This window comes from Lactuca virosa, chromosome 9 (assembly GCF_052849685.1).
Source record: "Lactuca virosa cultivar CGN04683 chromosome 9, Lactuca_virosa_CGN04683_v6, whole genome shotgun sequence".
NCBI lineage: Eukaryota > Viridiplantae > Streptophyta > Magnoliopsida > Asterales > Asteraceae > Lactuca > Lactuca virosa.
In genome coordinates this window covers 88,058,403-88,077,577 of record NC_136434.1, presented here as the reverse complement: position 1 = coordinate 88,077,577, position 19,175 = coordinate 88,058,403, and the positions used below count along the sequence as shown (strand labels likewise).

At 35.3% G+C, this 19,175-nt stretch overlaps 1 protein-coding gene across 1 annotated transcript; it reads right to left on the bottom strand.

The window, feature by feature from the left end:
• Positions 1-4,700: 4,700 nt before the first annotated feature.
• LOC145139490 (uncharacterized) lies at positions 4,701-5,075 on the bottom strand. Its single transcript, XM_079073296.1, has one exon. The coding sequence runs from the start codon at positions 5,073-5,075 to the stop codon at positions 4,701-4,703; it is 375 nt and encodes a 124-aa protein (XP_078929422.1).
• Positions 5,076-19,175: the final 14,100 nt, after the last annotated feature.

The window sequence follows — 19,175 nt, the reverse complement described above, 5'->3', positions numbered from 1 at the left end:
TTCCTGTTCCTTGTTTGGTTGTGGACCTAGGGCAGACCCATTATATTCGACGGTTTATTTACTTAAATTTTATATAACTTATATACACTGGACGATTATAGAAGGAATCTACGGGTCTTTCTAGGGTTCATTATCACATAACATAGGAGCATGCATTTCACACTTAACTAAGAAAATATTGGATTTTCTGGAAATCATACTCTAACGTTTTTACAAGGTAAACGGTTTCTTCCTCAAACAAAACTCTTATGAACTCACCAACTTAATTGTTGACACTTTTTCAAAACTACTTGTATTCTCAGGAAATCAGTGAAACAGGAAAACATCAGCATTTTGAGGATGGGACGTTAAATCGTCAATAGTTCATTTTGTCATCATAATGTAATTGATTTTGAAACATGTAAACATATACTATGGTGTAACATTTTCAATTATATTTATGATGGTTGTATTTACTTTGAGCACTATTATACTAGTTATTGTGATACTATACATGAAGTCCTCCACCCCCGGACGTTTCCGCCATCCTTGGTTTGGGGGTGTGACAGTGTTGACATTTGATTTTTGACGTTGACCTTTGACCAAGTTTGACTTAAGAAAATTTTGGGTAATTTGAATAGTAGTTTGAGTTTAGGTCCATGTTTATTGTATAGGTGACCCGTAGGCCTGTTGAAAATATTCGATACCCGATTACCCAACCTGACCCGTTTTGAATTCGGGTTGATCGGGTCGGGTAAATCGAGTATTAGGTTCGAAAATTCGGGTAATTGGATAACCCGACTTTAAATAGGTCGGATATTGGGTAGGTTTATAAAATTTCAGGTATACCCGAATACCCGATTAAAAAACACCTAATGTTATTAACCTATTGATCCATGACTATATATATATATATATATATATATATATATATATATATATATATATATATGAAATTACATTCTAACCCTTTGTTCTCTGTTTGACTAATTAAGCCGAACATGTAGTTTTTGTTAATATTATTTTTTGTATTTTACGACTCTAATTTAATATAGTTCAAAAGTTGTATAATTATTTGTTAATTAGAAAGAATGGAAATGTTGCTTATAGATTATATTACAAGATACTAAATTAGATTATATTTTCTCATACTAAATTAAACTATATTTTCTCATAATAAAAATCCAATTAGTGATACTTAAGTGATTTTCAAGTATACCCAAAAATACCCGAACCGACCTAAAACCCGAAAACCCGAAACCTGAATTGCAATATAGGTCGGGTATCGGGTATTATTATTTTAAGGAAAAACCCGATTTACCCGAACCGAACTACCTGAAACCCAAAAATTTTACCCGATCAACACCCCTAGTGACCGGTAGAGACATCATTTGGAGCAGTGATCTGTTCAGCTATCCTTCAGACAGTGAAGTGAGTTTTCCTCACTTTATTTGTGGGTCGAAGACACCAATGTTGGCCAACTGGATTATGTATCATGATATATTAGATGATGTTATGCTAGTTATATGATAGACGGGTAGATCTGTATGATTACCTATGTTCATTGGTTATGTATTAGACTGGTAGATCTGTATGATTACTTGTGTTCACTGGTTATTTATTAGACTGGTAGATCTGTATGATTACCTGTACTTGCTAGTTATTGATCGTTATTATATATGTCGACATATTATGGTTTGTTGGGTTGAGGCGGTCTTGCTTTGTGCTGAAGGCCAAGTTAACCGGGGCGGTTCAGATAGATTGTAGGCTATGCAATGCAGTACAGTCATACATAAGTCCTGGAGAGTGGTCTAGATAGGTTATAGGCCTGCGAGGCGGCCTAGTTAGGCTGAAGGCTCATATATGCATGTTGTTATCTATTTGGTTGTGTGTGGTACTTTGGGGGAACTCACTAAGCTTTGGCTTACAATTTGAATTTATGTTTTCAGGTACTTAAGAGGACAGGGGCAAGGCGAAGGCTTGATCGGCACATCATCCTGTATTTTTATCAGATTATGATTTTGGGATACTCTGGTTCATGTTTATGACTTTTGGAAACTATGTTTTTTAGACACTTATGTTTTTGGATTGGTTTCAAAAATGAAAATTTTTACCTTGATTTTTGGGATGTTATAACCACACATGCAAGTATAGTGAGAGGACTCACCTTGCAAATATCAGCTAAAACTACAGTAGATCACGCACACAGGGTAGACAGGAGCAAAAAGACACCCACCAGCAGTAAAGAAATACCCTTTCAACCTACATCCTTACAACCCTAGCTTGACCCAAAAGCCAACCATGGTTAAAAGTTAACCAACGGTCACATCGTGACCACCCATAGGTCACGTCGTGACTGAAAAATGACAAAATAGTTGTGAGCAACCATTCTCACGATGTAACATGATAATGTTCACGTCGTGAGATCCGTCCTGGACAACTTTTAGCATTAAGATCTTAATCTCTTAATCCACTCATTAAGACTTTCCAGAGGGTCTTCCCCAACCCTAAGGACCATAAAAATTGTAGCTTTTCATTCACGTATGTCCAATGCATGACTTGAACACTAACTAGGTCAATAAGAAGATAATGGAAACAAGACTCATGCTTGGAGTCTAAAACCAACACCAAACTTCAGATATGAACTCATACTAAGAGGAAATGCCTCAATGATCCATAAAGTTGCTAACTATATGGATCTGATGCATGCTACACAACTCATCCATGAAAAAGGAAAGCATAAATCTTAGATCTAACATGCATAAGAAATAAAGGTAGGATCATTATGAGTTACAAAGGTCCAAAAGCACTGCAAGATGATGAGGTAGGAGCTTGATTGCCAAAAGGATGCACCCAAGGAGTCTTCTTATTCTTCAAAGAACCAAAAACCATGAAAAGAGTTCTTCAAAGTCACTATGGAGGCTAAGAACGACGTGGGAAGGAATGAGATGATGGAGGCTAAGGGTTTTCAAACCCTAGAATCACACTTCCCTTAAATAGGGCACAAAACACGGGTTTAGGGAAAATCCACTCTCACATCGTGACAACCTACATGTCACGTCGTGAGCCACGAAGACGGACATGTGCCTCAGTCCGGTGTCACGTCGTGAGACTCCCTCCTCATGTCGTGGCCCATGTTTTTTTCCCAAAAATCATGTCTTTGACTCCTTAATACCCCACACTGATCCATTATGGAAATCAGGTGTTACAAGCCATGAACTCTCGGGCCAACTTTTTCACCTCAATCGCATGTACATACTCTGCCCTGAACCTGGTGTTAAAATCCTTCCAAGTCATAGGCTTGATAGCAATGGGGATTAAGGCCCGAATAACCTCGCCCCACCAATCTCTGGCTCCCTCACACATAATAGAAATTGAGAACATGGCCTTCGCCTCAGCTGGGCAAAAGCTCGTCGAAAAAGCGGTCTCAATATCAATGATCCATCATATACTGACAATGGGCTCAATCATCCTCATGAATAATGGATCCCCACAAGCATAGAACTCACGCTGGGAAATAAAGGTTGGTGATGGTGGTGGTAGATACTTCTATCTCCCATGAATAACATGAACTAATATGGTGATAGATATATCTCTGTCTCCCCTAGATAACATTAATCATATCTCAAATTGGTTTGATTTATTTCTTTAAGTATTATCTATGCTTGATTTTTTTGGTCATCATGATGATCAAATTAGGATACCTAATTCATGGTATTTGTCTAACTATAATAAATTGTATCTAAGTGAGGTGGTGGTTGGTGGTTATTGTGGTTTGTTCGTGATGGAAGGGTATCGTAGAAGAAAGGAGGAAAGAGAGTAAGAAAGACTATTTTATATAATGACAAAATAATAATAATAACAAAGTAGGAAAAAATTATGGCAATTTTGTCATTTAACATCCATTTAACGGATCAATATAGACGGTAATGGCTTCAAGTACATCACGTGTAAGATTTGGAAACCACAAGGACCAATCATATTAATTTTTCAAAAATCAGACAAAAAATGAAGATTAGAGCAAATCACAGGGACCACATCTGTAATTTACTCAAAAGAAATAAAGATGCGTTTTCATTATTTGACGTACTACTTAAGAAAAATCAGGTTGCTCTTTTCTAAAATAATAGATGCTGCATCCTGTGATCCTAAGATGGTGTTAGCCTACCTCGAAACCAGTGATAGTTCCAAATAAGTGCCCTTCTCACGACTAAAGAAGAGCATCCTAAAGTTTGTTTCTGGCACGATATTCGAATCTGTTGTAATTATCGAAAATCTAAAAATCACGTAATTATTGAAAATACGTAAGGGTTCAAGTTCAATATTAAATACAGATATAGATTTTAAAATAAATTAGTTTATGATTATGTTGGACTTACTATTTTAAAATTTAATTTTTAACTTACAAAAAATTTCAAAATAGTTACTAAGCTATAAAACGAGAGAGTGGTGTCATAAAAGTTGTACTCTCTTCACTGTCACGTAGACGACACGTCATCCTTTACCACAAAAGTGAGGTTTCATGCCATACTTAATTTTTTTTCATTTTAATTAAATAAAAACTATATTTTTAATAAAAAAAACATTCATTTCATTACTTCAAAATAAAAATAACATTACATTCCATTGCTTAAAAAATTGCAAATACTTCGAAAAACACTAGAAATTTTAAATCTACAAACTTAAAAAAACATTCATCAAACGATTAAAAATAAAACACACTACATGAAGTCGTCCTCCGAGAACTCGTCTTCCGGGTCATCCTCGGTATCCAAATTGAGGTTAATGTGTTGAATCTGGTAAATGTGTTCCACCAAATCCATACGAAGATTGTGAAATGTTTCATTGCAACGAACCTCTACTCTCTTTTCAATGTACTCATCGCCTTCAACTTCTATTGCTTGTGTCACGGGAATGGTTTCCTCCTCATCATACTCACATATCGCTCTTCCTTCGTTTTTGATAATCATATTATGCAGTATTATACATGCATACATGACTTCGTGTATTTTTTCCTCGCTGAAAGAAATTGCTGGTTTTTTCGATATAAACCAACGTTTCTTGAGAGCTCCAAAAGCCCGCTCGACATCCTTCATAGCTCTTTCTTGAGCTTTCTTGAATTTTTTCTGACGAGTATCATTCGGACACGTAAACGATTTAACAAAAACTGCGTACTCAGGATAGATCCCATCAACTAGATGATAACCATATTTATATGGTGTTCCACGCAATTGGAAAGAAGAATCCGGTGCAGATCCGTCGTATATGTTGTTAAATATAAGTGAACGATGAAGAACGTTAATGTCGTTAAGGGAACCAGGAGAACCAAAAAAAACATGTCAAATCCACTGATCTTGTGATGCCACCGCTTCAAGTATGACCGTTGGCTGCCCATGAGCACATCGGGTAATTGACCATGGTGTGAGGTAAGACAATTTTCCCATGCCCAATATAGACAATCAAAATTTCCTAACATTCCAGGAAAGCCATGTACGTTAGCATGATGAGATTGCAATTTCATGATGTCATTGCATGTAGGCTTCCATAAATATTTTGGACAATAAAACTGAATAATAGTTTTGCAAAAATAGTGTAGACTATCTCGTGCGGTCCTAGCTGACATCCTAAAACTCTCGTCCAACGCATCAGGAGAGATGTCATATGCTAATTGACGAAGTGTAGCTGTGCATTTTTGGAAATGGGTGACACCGGGTGTACCTCTAGCATCGGCCCGTTGCTCGAAAAAATCACACTCCCTCGTTAGATCTTCGACTATCTGTTTGTACAAAGGTTTGAACATTCCAAGCGCTTTCTGAAGTAGTATCATAGAAAAGTGGTATTTTCTTGAAAGTAGTCTTATATCAAACACTGGTTTGCATCTTCACAATTTCTACAAAATAAATCTTCGGGTTCTCCGTTCAGCACTGCCGGATGCGCAGGGCCGGTCCAAACATATTTTGGGCCCGGGGAAGAACAAAAAAGAGGCCCTTCGAAAAACAAATTGCTCCTAGCACAACCGTATCAAATATTTTCTTTTCTTTTTTGAGATCGATGATATAAGTCTTGTTTGAAACATATATAAAATTAAGAATAGTTTATGAATGAATCATATTTTTGGGTTAAAAGAAATAACAATTAATAAAGATGAAATTAATTTAATTTTTTTTAATAAATTATTGTCAAGTTCTAAGATTGGGCATCTGATTAAAACTCGATTTATAAATTCTTGGTGAGTAGGATTCTTATTAAAAATAGATAAATAACTAACTTATATTTCATAAGAAAATAAATAGATTTGTTAATTTGTAATTAGATTTTTGTGTAATATTAAAAAATAATTTGAATAATTTAAATGCGTAAACCAACATTTGGGCCGACAACTATTTAAGGTTTAAAATAACTTTATATATATATATATATATATATATATATATATATATATATATATATATATAAATTACTATGGCCATTTAATATAAATTTAAAAAATCATGAGCAAAGGCAGAATTGAACTCGAGACATGAAGCAAAGGAAAAAGGAGCGCCTTTTTTCCAGGTGGTCTACAATCATACTTATTAAAAAACATAACACTACATATATATAACTATTTACGAAGCTTCATTTTGGGGCCCGAATCCAACAATGGGCCCTAGGACGTCGCCCATGTTGCCCACCCTCATGGGTCGGGCCTGCGGATGCGCTACTGCATGTCGCTTCATACGTTTGTTCCGCAAATTTAACAGCAGCGACAAAAAAATCGAACATAACATCAAATTCTTCAGAAGAATCGGACGACAACATTTTTTGGATTTTTTTTAGAGGTAATGTAGTAGAAAGATAAAAAAAAATGTGAAGGGTTGAGAGATTTATATAGAAGTTAAAGGTTAAAAGGAAAAAAAAATCAAATTATGACCGTTTGCAACGGTCAAAAAGGTGTAGCTAATCAAAAATGTCCGAGAAGTGCTCCCTCACACAGCCGTAGTGCGGCCTCAGCCGCACCTCTACTGCACCTATGGGCGGTGTTTGCGCCTACGTGTCACTGGATTGCGGCCTCAGCCGCAGGCCACTCCGTCGAGTCTATGAAACAGTTACCACTCCAAAATTAGAAACATCATCGCTACATCATTATCACTTCCAACTAACAATTCTTTTAAAATAGTCAACAATCTACATTTTTTTGGAACCGACGATATTTTATAAATAAAATCACCCATACCTAGCAAGTAGCTAGATGAGGGAAAGAAACATGATAGGAAAGTGAAATTTCAAGCAAAGAAATGGAGAATAATTCCATTTTTTATCCATGATATTTTTCCCCCTAAATTTGTACCACATGAGGACGATGTTCATGATACTTACAACCACCGAAGATAGGGAAGTAACCTTGTTGTTGGAGATCCTGTCATTTCTCGCCTTCCATAAACACCAAAAGAGACCGTAAATAATAATAGTATAAAGTTTACGTTTCTTGAGGCAATTTCCCCATGAGGCTGCATAGTTTATGATCTCCGCAATTCCTATAAACTGCTCAGAGTTGCAACCACACCACATTAAAATCCTATTACCAGACCTCCCTAGCGAACTTGCATGATACTAATAAGTGGTCTGCTGTTTCTTGGTGTGTGTGACACCAGATGCAATTTGTAGATGAAATTGTGAGACCTCTTTCTTCTCAGGGTGTGGTGGTAGGGATGCACCCAATGCGGGAACGCCAGACAAAGCATGAGACCTTAATTGGAACGTATTCCACCCATGTAATGTTGTTGCTTGATGTAGTCGTGATTCTAGTATCGATCAGTTTTCGAAGAGCTTCCACTGTGAAATCGCCATTAGGAGTAAGATTGAAACTGAATGAGTATGAGTATGAGTCTGAGTGTAACTGGGGACGGAAGTTAAATAAATCGGAGATGATGTGGCCTAATTTGGTCAGTTCAACATAAGAATTTGGGGTTGATTCCCACTCCCAGCTGAGACCTAGGTGTGTGCCTCGGTCAACAATTCGACCTCCTTGATTTTTAGGTGCTAACAAATTTGGCCAAGCCACCCAAAAGATTTTGTTCTTTTCTTCATTCTCTCCCCATATAAATCTTCATCTAATTAGTTCCAGTGATTCAACAACACAAGATGGCGCTTTGAATGAAGAGAAATAGTAGATAAGAAGGCTATTTAGGACCGATTTTGTAAATGTGATGCGACCCCCAAACGAGAGTGTTTTCCCTTTCCAATTGGATAATTTTGACTGAAAATGATTTATCACCGGCTTCCAATTCTTTTTGAGGTTCATGTTCGCACCAACCAGGACCTCGAGATACGTAAATGGAAGTGTGGTCGGTTCGCACCCAAGTGTATTAGCACCACTTATGAGCTCGCTTTGACTCACCCCGATACCAAATACTTTGGATTTTTGGAAATTTACCTTAAGACCCGATACTACATAGAAGCATCGGAGGATGCGACCAATGTTAGTAATGTTTTGTCTCAACCATTCGCCTACAAACAAGGCATCATCTGCGTATAATAGATAGGAGAGCGAGATGTCGGCTTTTGGTATTTTTACCCCATCGAAAAGTGATTTGTTTCATGCAGATTTTAGTGAAACATTTAGGCCCACCATGGCAATAATGAAGAGGTATGGTGAAAGTGGGTTGCCTTACGCCTTTTGTTATTGAAAATTCCTCTGTAGGAGAATCGTTTACTAGCACCGAGGCTCGCGAAGAGGAGAGGCATCCGCGAATCCAAGATCTCCATTTCGTCCCGATTCCCATTTGAGCCATGACACTATCAAGGTATCCCCAATTTATCGAGTCGAAGGCCTTTTCAAAGTCAACCTTGAAGAGAAATAGTTTCTTTTTGGTTATTTTTTCCCATGAACAAACCACATTCATAATCAAAGGACCGTCAAGGATGTTTCTACCTTCGACAAAGGCGGTGTGGGCTTCATCGATGACGCTCCCAACAACCTTTTTGAGTCTGTTTGCTAAGACCTTTGTTATAATCTTGTATAAACACCCAATGAGGCTGATGGGTCGGAATTCATTTAAGGTAATGGGGTCTTTGGTTTTTAGGATGAGAGTAATGAAGGATGAGTTTCAACCTCTTGCTCGCTTCTTTTTAGATTCAAAATGTTTCACAGCAGCTACTAGTTCTCGATTGATCAAGTCCCAATAGCTTTTTAGGAATTTGAATGTGAAACCATCGGGACTTGGGGCCTTGTCACACCCACACATCCAAACAGCCGTTTGTTGGGTTTTATTTTTAAAAACAGTTTCATAAACTAGAAAAATATGGCAACGGAAGACTTTAACTCTGAAGTAACATAAATATTTTATACCCACCAAGGATCTTCTTGCAAGTTATAGAAATATTTAAACACCAACCAAATAATAGGTAAAGAAATAACAACCTTTGTAGTTCTTTGGGTCCTCTTGGGAGGCTTGGAAGTTGATGAATAATGTGGAACCTTTGAGACACCAACAATGACTCAACTTGATGTAGATGCTAGTCCAAAACTCTTAAACCCTTAAGCTTTAAGTTCATAACCAATATGAACTTAAAGAAGGCATGAAGATGCAAGTATTCTTCAAGTTTTCTAACCAAAACTAGAGAGAATGAGGGAGGAGAAGAAGGATTCAGATTTTGCATCAAGAAAGGAATGAGCAATCTAGCCAAATGCAAGACCTTTAATTTATACGCATAAAGTGAAGGTATTAACCATTAGGTCTTAACACTTTAAGCACATATGTACCCATATCATAAACATGTATCCCATGCTTCATTACTTTTGAATAAACTAATGGAAAGCCCATACTATTCTTCTTTTTATGAAAATCTCAAAAATTGCATAAAGAAGAGGAAAGTTAGTTTAAATTTTATAAACTCAAGGTTTAGAAAATATAAATTGTCTTTTGAGTAAAAGAAAAAAGGTTTTCAACTAGTCCAAAAAGTTATGCATGACATATTAATTCATACCATATGAAATAATATAATGTTACTTGCTGTCTTTTGAGTAAAAGACAAAAGGTTTTCAACTAGTCCAAAGAAGATGAAAGTTAGTTTAAATTTTATAAACTCAAGGTTTAGAAAATATAAATTGTCTTTTGAGTAAAAGACAAAAGGTTTTCAACTAGTCCAAAAAGTTGTGCATGACTTATTAATTTATACAATATGAAATAATATAATGTTATTTGCTAATGAAAATTATTATTTCCATGAAACAAATAATTTCCAATTTAATTATAAGAGTTTTATTGAATATTTATTAAAATCAATTTCTAATAAATAATCAATTGTATCAAGTTGTTGTTAGTGTGACCCATTAGTATCATATGTTATTTAGCAATATCACTTTAATATGACTTTTGAGCATACTAGACCTTTCAATCTCCCACTTGCGCAAGACTCATATTAGACTGATATAGACAGTGGTGAACGTCTAGCAACATTTCACTACCCCCAAGACCATAGGATTTTTTTGTGCCATTCTATCAACACCCAATTCCATAAAATCTCAAAGCTACAATTGTTGTATAAGGTAAGTTTATCAGTTATCCCTTTGCTACAGACATCATGTTGAACATGAGATTTGGATCGCGACCATTCTCATTAGTCGTTCAACTTTTGGTAAGGCGCCTTAGATGTATAACTCTCAACACATAAGAGGAACAAATCCCACCTTGACTACATAAGCCTCTTGCGTAGTTCACACCATACCTAATAATGGCTTTTATAACTGCCCAGTTAAGGAACAACTTTTGACCATATCAAAGCATAGTACTCCCTACACTTAAGTCCTACTATGTATCTCAGGTGTTAAGTGATGGGTTTTGAGCATTCTAACACTCCTAAGTGTACATGCAACTCTAAATACCTTGGATCTATGTTTTCTCTATTATGCATGCAAATATGAACATTCCAAGGTATTACCCTAACTAGCATACAATCTTTTGATACTTGGGTAATAAACTAGATAGAAATACATACCTTGTTGATGTAGCTTGACTCCATGAAGCTCGAGAGCCTAGTGCTCCAAGTATGACACCTCAAATGGTTCACACAACATCACCAACACATGGAATAACCATGAGAAGAATACACTCATGCTCAAATCGGCTAGCCCTCATCTATGTATCACAAGTGCCAATTTCTTGAGCTAAAGGGGTCCTTATATAGTGTGCACATTAGGGTTACACCATGTAACCCATGACTTTACCCATTCCTTATGCTCCATGGGTTTTAACCTCCATGGAGTATCCATGAATCACCACATGGGTTAAACCCAACATAAGGAATCATGGATCATAAGTCCACATATATAAGAATGAATGATTTACACAATCAATCCCCATATATTTAATTAGTCTCTTTTGATCACTAAATTAAGTTCAAATTAATTCTTGATCAATACTAATTAAATAACATGATTTCATTTTAATATATTAGAACTTATAATATATTAATATGTCACAAATGTCCTTTCCTCACAAACGGTCTATCAAAATGTTTCGATGCCATGCAACCCAAATGGACCATGCCGAGTCGGGTCAAGTACATACCAAATATAGTTATGTACTTAGACACTAATCCAATAGTATCCTACTTGGATAAGTCTAAAACTATTATTGCGTATGACTTCAAAAACCAACTGGCAATCGTAGCTCTCAAAAGCCGTTGTTGAACTCTGACCTTGTCATTGAACTCTGACCTTTGTCAATGACTTGTCCATTAGATAAGGGATCATATATTCCTCTATTCTAGATATCATATGGATTGAGACATGGATTGTAAATCATTCTCTCTGTCCATTTGTTGTTTACCAATTTCCGATTCATGATGACTGACTAATTGAAAAGATCAAATCAGTCCTGGCTTGGCCAAGCACTCACATGTATCATCATTAAATCATCGAGGGGCCCACAGATATCGCTTTTATCCCGAAGGTAAAAGGAATGGATAAACTTCGACTCATATGACTTGTTCTACTACTTGTGAATCATACACAAAGGCACATTTTATAACATCGATTTACCAATGCGTTTTCGTGCAATCAATGTATAACCAACTCATAGTAACAACTCATATATCTAGGTTTGAAGAATATAGGATATTATCGTATCATGATCACTCGTGATAAAATCCATGAAGTGATTCCAATGAGCGTGGGTTGAATCCAATACCCAGAACTTATGAGTACTCATGAATGTTGTAGCACCACTTGCTATGTCCCATACCTTGGACATCTACAATCCAGCTTCATGACAGTCTTGATTCATATCTACTTCCAACATATGACCGACTGTGGATAGTTTGAATAACTTAGTCATTCAGAAGGAACGACCTACTTATTCTGGAAGTCAAAACATGCAAAGTGAAACACAAGAATAATCGAATCCAATATGGTCTCAGAACTTATGAATATAAATAAAACATCTTTTATTTATCACCATATTGATTACACATTATTCATTGTATACTGTTTCAAACTATCAACTTTATACTTGAATTAAAACAATAGTTGTCCCATGCTCCAAGCATGTACACTATGTTTTCTAAACACTAGTCATGCCATACTCCAAGTATGTACCCTATGTTTGTCTAAACATTAGTTATGCCATACACCAAGTATGCACACTAAGTTTGTCTATGATCTTTACTTTGTGAAATAGATTGATTGAACATAAGTCCAATGATACTCATTTCACAATCCCAAATCCTTACCGCAAATGCAAGAATTCCAAATTCCTTCCATTTACCTAAATCTGTTAAATTCTAAACTTATACGTATTGGCCCTCTTGTAATGATTATGCACAAAGTCACAAAGACTTGTCAACAAACATTACAGAGTGTTCCAATAGAGATCAACTCCATGGAACAGAAGTCTCATATTCAAAGTTCATTGCCTTTGAACATTCTTCTTGCATTAAGTTTCCTAATATTACACAGATTTAATGAATAACTTCCACCTGTGGGAATATTTCCATATTCTCATTTTGACTATCACTTCTAAACAAGAGTTGCCTCTTTTCAGAATATGTCAGTATGGTCCTTCCAAAATTAACACTATACTTCCAACTGTCCCTGAGCAACCAATCTTTGGTAAACCTTAGATTGTCCTCGACAATTCTTAATCATTTTAGTCATATCCAATTCTAGACCTTTTTCCCTTCTTAATGCTCTGGGCATTTGGAAAAATTTAGAACAGGTGAATATTATAGCACATGCAATCGATCCTATATCTGAAGCATATGGGATACGATTCATGATGTCTCACATAAAGACATGATACTAGACCAGTCCTTTTGCTACAATATTTATATTTGCCAAGTTCTCATAATTCAGATTATGAAAAGGGATGTCGTAATCATAATCGAATTTTAGAACGCAAATAATGGACCCATATATAGAATTTCCTGATGTTGAGCCATTCCAACACAAAATTCATATATATCCTTGACTAAAGATGATTAAAACCTCAATCTAAGCTTTTAGAATTGAAATGAAGTATAATTTCCTCTCCCTTAATTATAGCAAAACAATTTTTCAACCCCTGCAACTTCACGAATTGAAACTTTTGTTTTCTATAATTAACATTACTATCCTGCAATACTAATAATTATCATGCTCCCACCAACATGATGATTATTAGCATAACACTTATGCTCCCACTAACTTTGACATGTACTCAGAAATCAGCTGAACTTCTAGAAATCAATACTTTATTGAGTTTCTTACCAAAGTTCAGATTTCTGATACGAGATGTTTTGATAAGACTTTATCAAAATCACACACCTTTCCTTAGATAGCTCACATGTGTGTCTAAACAATTTTTAGAACTATGAAAAGGGATGTCATAATCATAGTCTCAATTGTTTAGACCTTTGCCATTTCTCACAAGTCCATGTTAGGGTGCCGGTTAACCACACACGCTCCACTAACGACTTTGAGAATGCAAATATTGTTGGATTAATGTCTAAGTCCATAACTATATTTGGTATGTACTTGACCCGACCCGGCATGGTCCATTTGGGTTGCACTTCACCGGCACAATTTATATGGATAGTCTTTTGAGAATAGTATATTTATGATTTATATTAATATATTATAAGTTCTAATATATTAATATGGAATCATATTATTTAATTAGTATTGATCAAGAATTAATTTAGAATTAATTAAGTGATCAAACAGAACTAATTAAATATGGACTCTTATATATATGGAATGGGCCAAGTTCATTTAGGTTGGGCTAAGCTTTCATGGATGGTCCATGGAGCTTTTAACCCATGGATCCTATGTAAATGAAAGGTCATGGGTATTAGGGTTTACATGGATGTAACCCTAATCCTCCATAATATATAAAGGGGTCCTTGGCTCACAAAATTGGGACAAGTGTGTGAAAATAAGAGTGGGCCGATTTTAGTGTGCATACATATTCTCTCAAGTTCTTCCAAGGTGTTTTGGTGATTTGTGATTCCATTTGAGGCTTCCACACTATTGGGGCTCAGCTCTTAAAGCTTGAAGACATCAAGCTACATCAAAAGGTATGTCATCTAACTAGAACTTTGTAGTATAGGTGCTTCATAATATGCTAGTTAGGATGAAACCTTGGAATAGTTAATATTTGCATGTATAATAGAGAAAACATAGATCCAAGGTTTATAGGGTTGCATGTACACCATAGGAGTGTTAGAATGCTCAAAACCCAACAGTGGTATCAGAGCCAGGTTGTTTTCTGTTATATTGATGCAAATTTTTATTTTCAAAGTTGAAAAAAAAGGAAAAAAAACATGACGTTTGTCAAATTTTAAGATAATTACTTGTTTTTGTGAAAAACTAATTATTTGTAAAATTTGAATCATTTGCTATATGAGTTGAATTAGGTCAAATTTAGTAAAAGATAAAATGATATGATTATTTTATTAGTTTTAAAAGTTTGATCTAAAGAGTTTTTTGAAACCTCCATAAGTTATGGATATGAAAAGGTTTAAAAAAAAATTGATTCAAAATTTTTTATGGAGTTACAAAACTTGGTCTTAATGTTTTAAAGAATTCCATAACTTGTTCTTAAGTTATGGAACATGAAAAGTTTCATCATAAAACAAAACATTAAACTCCATAAGTTATGGAATCCAAAAGTTATTTTTTTTTTGTGTTTCCTTGATTTATGAGTTAGTTTAGATTAATGAAAAAAATTTTGTGTTTTAGTTGTTTTCAATCCTAATTAATCTAGAGGTAGTTCATAAAATGTGTTTTTGTAACTTGTCCTCAAGTTACATAAAAGGTCACATTTATGAATCTTAAAACTCATAAAAGTGTCATAGGTTACATAAAAAAATGAAGAGTCTTTTTCATTAAATAGTATTATGACTCCATAACTTGTCCTCAGGTTATGGATGTTTAAGAGTCACTTCTTTAAAAGTGTTATTAAAGAATAAGAGGTTACATAAAAAATGAAGAGTCTTCATTTTAATGAACCATTAAACTCATAAGTTATGAAATGAAATTTTTTTAATAGTTTCAAAAACTTGCCCTCAAGTTTTGGAATTTGTAAAGTTTTCCCATGAATACTTTAATTCCAAGTTAAGCCCTTAGAATTTTAAAAGTTAAAATTCAACCCTCATACTTTATAATATTATAAGTTAATAATATTTATATATATGTATAAGAGCAAGTCGTCTTACCATTAGTAGGCCTCATTCACGAAGTCGGTCTATAAGGGGGGTATAAGGTTACTGCCTATAAAATGGCAGTTTAATGGGTGTCCACTCTCACCCACCGCTTCCTTGACCGGTGGAGGGTCGTTAGCCGAACGGGTAGGACAAGGACTATAATTCTCCCTTCATTAAAAGTATTAATGACAAATACTAAGTAACTAAACATTTATAAATTCCCAATCTTAGTTACTTAGGAAAATGTGAATTTGGTGCTAACCCATGAAATTACACTTTGCACTTTCTTAAGTCAGTTAGTGGAGCGTGTGTGGTTAACCGGCACACTAGCTTGATTTAACAAGGTAGGCAAAGGGTAACTTAATGTTTATCATAGTATCGATGGAGCGTGTGTGGTTAAACGGCACATCGATTGAGGGGTAAATATTAAGGGTACCAAGTATATTTGCATGGTTATTCACACCTTGTTTTGTGATCCTCGGCATCCCAGTCACAAAACCTGAAGGGCACACTCGAGATTGAAACATGCCTTTGAAAAGTTCAATGAATCTCAAAAGAATCTAGGAGTTTCAAAACCAATTAAAACCTAATAATACATTTCGTTTATCTTGGTGGAAATTGGTGAATCGTCATTCACCTACCTTCAAATATTTTATAGCTTGGATTACAGCATCCCTCTTCCAAGTTATAAAATAGTTTGTTGGGTCCTAGCCTTAATATATCATATTGGGTGTTATATTAAGGACTTAAATCAACTTTACGTGAATTTCTCCCATTGTTGATGTCTGGTTTAGACAACAATGACCTTCCCAAACCAAGCTTTCCTAATGAATATGACTTCCCAAGTTTGGCTCATGGAAGTCATACTTCTTTTCCTCCACCTCCTCCAATTATTCTCCCTAACCCACAAGTTCAAGGTCACTCAAGCCCTAATGGCAAACAAGGTCTATGTGTGATCACATCTTAGAGATGAAGTCACATATTGACAAGCCGGGAGAGTTGGGTGTCAAAGTCTTGAGAAAGTTGGATGTTCAATCACTTTCTAAGTCACATAGTGAGTTCCTTTGGGACTACTATGAAACAGACTATGACATGAACCTTAATGATCATATCTATTTGCTTGGTGCTGCTGAATCAACAATGATTTGGAACGATAGTAAAGCAAATTTGATTAGAAGATCAACTTCCCAAAAACTTTATGGACAGTGACAATGGTGACACTGGAAATCCAGAAAAAGCATTCTCTTCCCAATGGAAAGGGATTGACCATAGTCAACCCGGTTGACCAAATGGTAAAGAGAAAGGCTAAGTCTGAGATAGTCCCATTACCAAAGGGTCCATATGTTTATTTTGCCAAAGGAAGGGGCGTTGATTGCAAAGCTGCCAAATTTACCTAAGGATGTTAAAGTCAATAAGTTTGAATCTACATCAGGTAGAGCCCATTATCTAACTCTGTTAAGTTCTATTCTGAGATCCTCATTACATGATGTGACTGGGTCACATGTTGATGTTTTAAGAATCAAAGAATAGAGAGAAATCTTAAAGGAAGTATATGTTGATTCTGATCGCGAAGGTGGATTTCGATCGCATCAGAATTTTGAGCAGTTGCTTAAGAAGTTATGATATATTGCTAAGGAATAGATAACAACAATTTTCCATGTGGATTGTAAGGATAAGTTTTTCCGCAAAGTTTTAAAATAAAAAAAAATTGTTTAATTTTATTTATTTGAAGTATCCTTATAATGGCATTTGTGGAAAATTGTTGCTTATATGATTCCACTGACAGCAATATTGGAAAATGGATTTGATTCTTTCATTTGTGGTAGTGTCTAAATTTACCAAATCAGGAAAGTTCCTCATCGCCCAAGTTTCAATTGGACCGAAACTTGGAATCATGCAAGTTGAATAGTATGATGAATGAGAACTTTCAAGCATTGGAAAATCAAGACTAATTACTTGTTCACATGGATGTGTGAGTCAAGTGAAGGACTAAAGGGATCGAGTATACATTCTTGTGCACTAGTCATGTCCACCACAAAGCTCGTTAAGACTATTTGATTTACTAAAGTTTAGTAAATATGGTTATACTTACAAGTTTAAGTATAACTCTGAAACATTGGAAAAGTCTCAATGTATGGCAGAACGAATGGGAAGAATCAAATTAGGCAGAAAGATAAAAGTTTCTCAAATCTGAAAAGATGGGAGAGTACTTTAGTATCATGTTTGTGATCATCTTAATGATTTAGAAATCATATCACAATTATTCCTCTAAAGGTCATCTTAGTGCATTCTTATGACTAAGAAGAGGAGTCATGAATTGTTGAAATGGTTAGATCAGGAAGATGAGTCATACTTCGTTCCAAAACAATTCTTAGAGTCATACTCCAAGATTGTAACTTGAGTGACATATCTTAAAGAAAGGTTTAAAACACTTGTCAAATGTAAGAGAAAAAGTGTCCTACTCTTGTACATTTGAAATTGGTAAGTTGTGATGTTTTGGATAAAACAAAGACCAACTAAGGCCAATTGTGTGAAGTGTTTGTCTTGATAAAGAATCCGCACTATCTCTTGAATATTTGGCAAGATAGTCTTATATGTCAAGAGGATAGTGGGAGTCTTAAAGATCCTAAAAAGAATTTCAAGAACTAATCAAGAATAAAACCTGAGGTTCTTCACTAGCACACGACTTGAGGTTTATAACCTATCGTGTTGACATATTCTGTACCCATTCCAGTTAAAGTTAGCTTTGCATAGGAGTTCTGAAAGTTCTCAATTGGTTGCATAACAACTTGGAAGCAATGGCAGGCCCTGTACTGCCAGGTGGCAAGAAGTTAAGATTGCATAAGTTCAGTCCATATGAGTTTGGATTTGTCATTATCCTTGTCTTGTGACTATGGTTTTGACGATTCACATGGATAAGAACACATACACCATAAAATCTAAGGGTCATAAGGTTTCTCTCCGATTCATGAAAATGATGGTGAGGAAACACTTCCACCAAGTAGATTTGAAGCAGATGGCAAAAGGTCTAAACAATTGAGACTATGATTACGGCATCCCTTTTCATAGTTCTGAAATTGTTTAGACACACATGCATGCTATCTAAGGAAAGGTGTATGATTTTGATAAAGTTTTATCAAAGCATCTCGTATTAGAAATCTGAACTTTGGTAAGAAATTCAATAAAGTATTGATTTCTAGAAGTCCAGCTGATTTCTGAGTACATGTCAAAGCTAGTGGGAGCATAAGTGTTATGCTAATAATCATCATGTTAGTGGGAGCATGATAATTATTGTTAGTGTTGCAAGTTAGCAATGTTAATTATAGAAAATAAAAGTTTCAGTTCGTGAGGCTGTAAGGATTGAAAAAGTTGTTTTGCTATAATTAAGGGAGAGGATATACTTCATTTCAGTTCTAAAGGCTTAGATTGAGACCTTAATCATCTTTAGTCAAGAATATATATATGAATTTCATGTTGGATTGGTTCAACTTAAGGAAATTCTATATATTGCGTTCTCAAAATTCGATTAT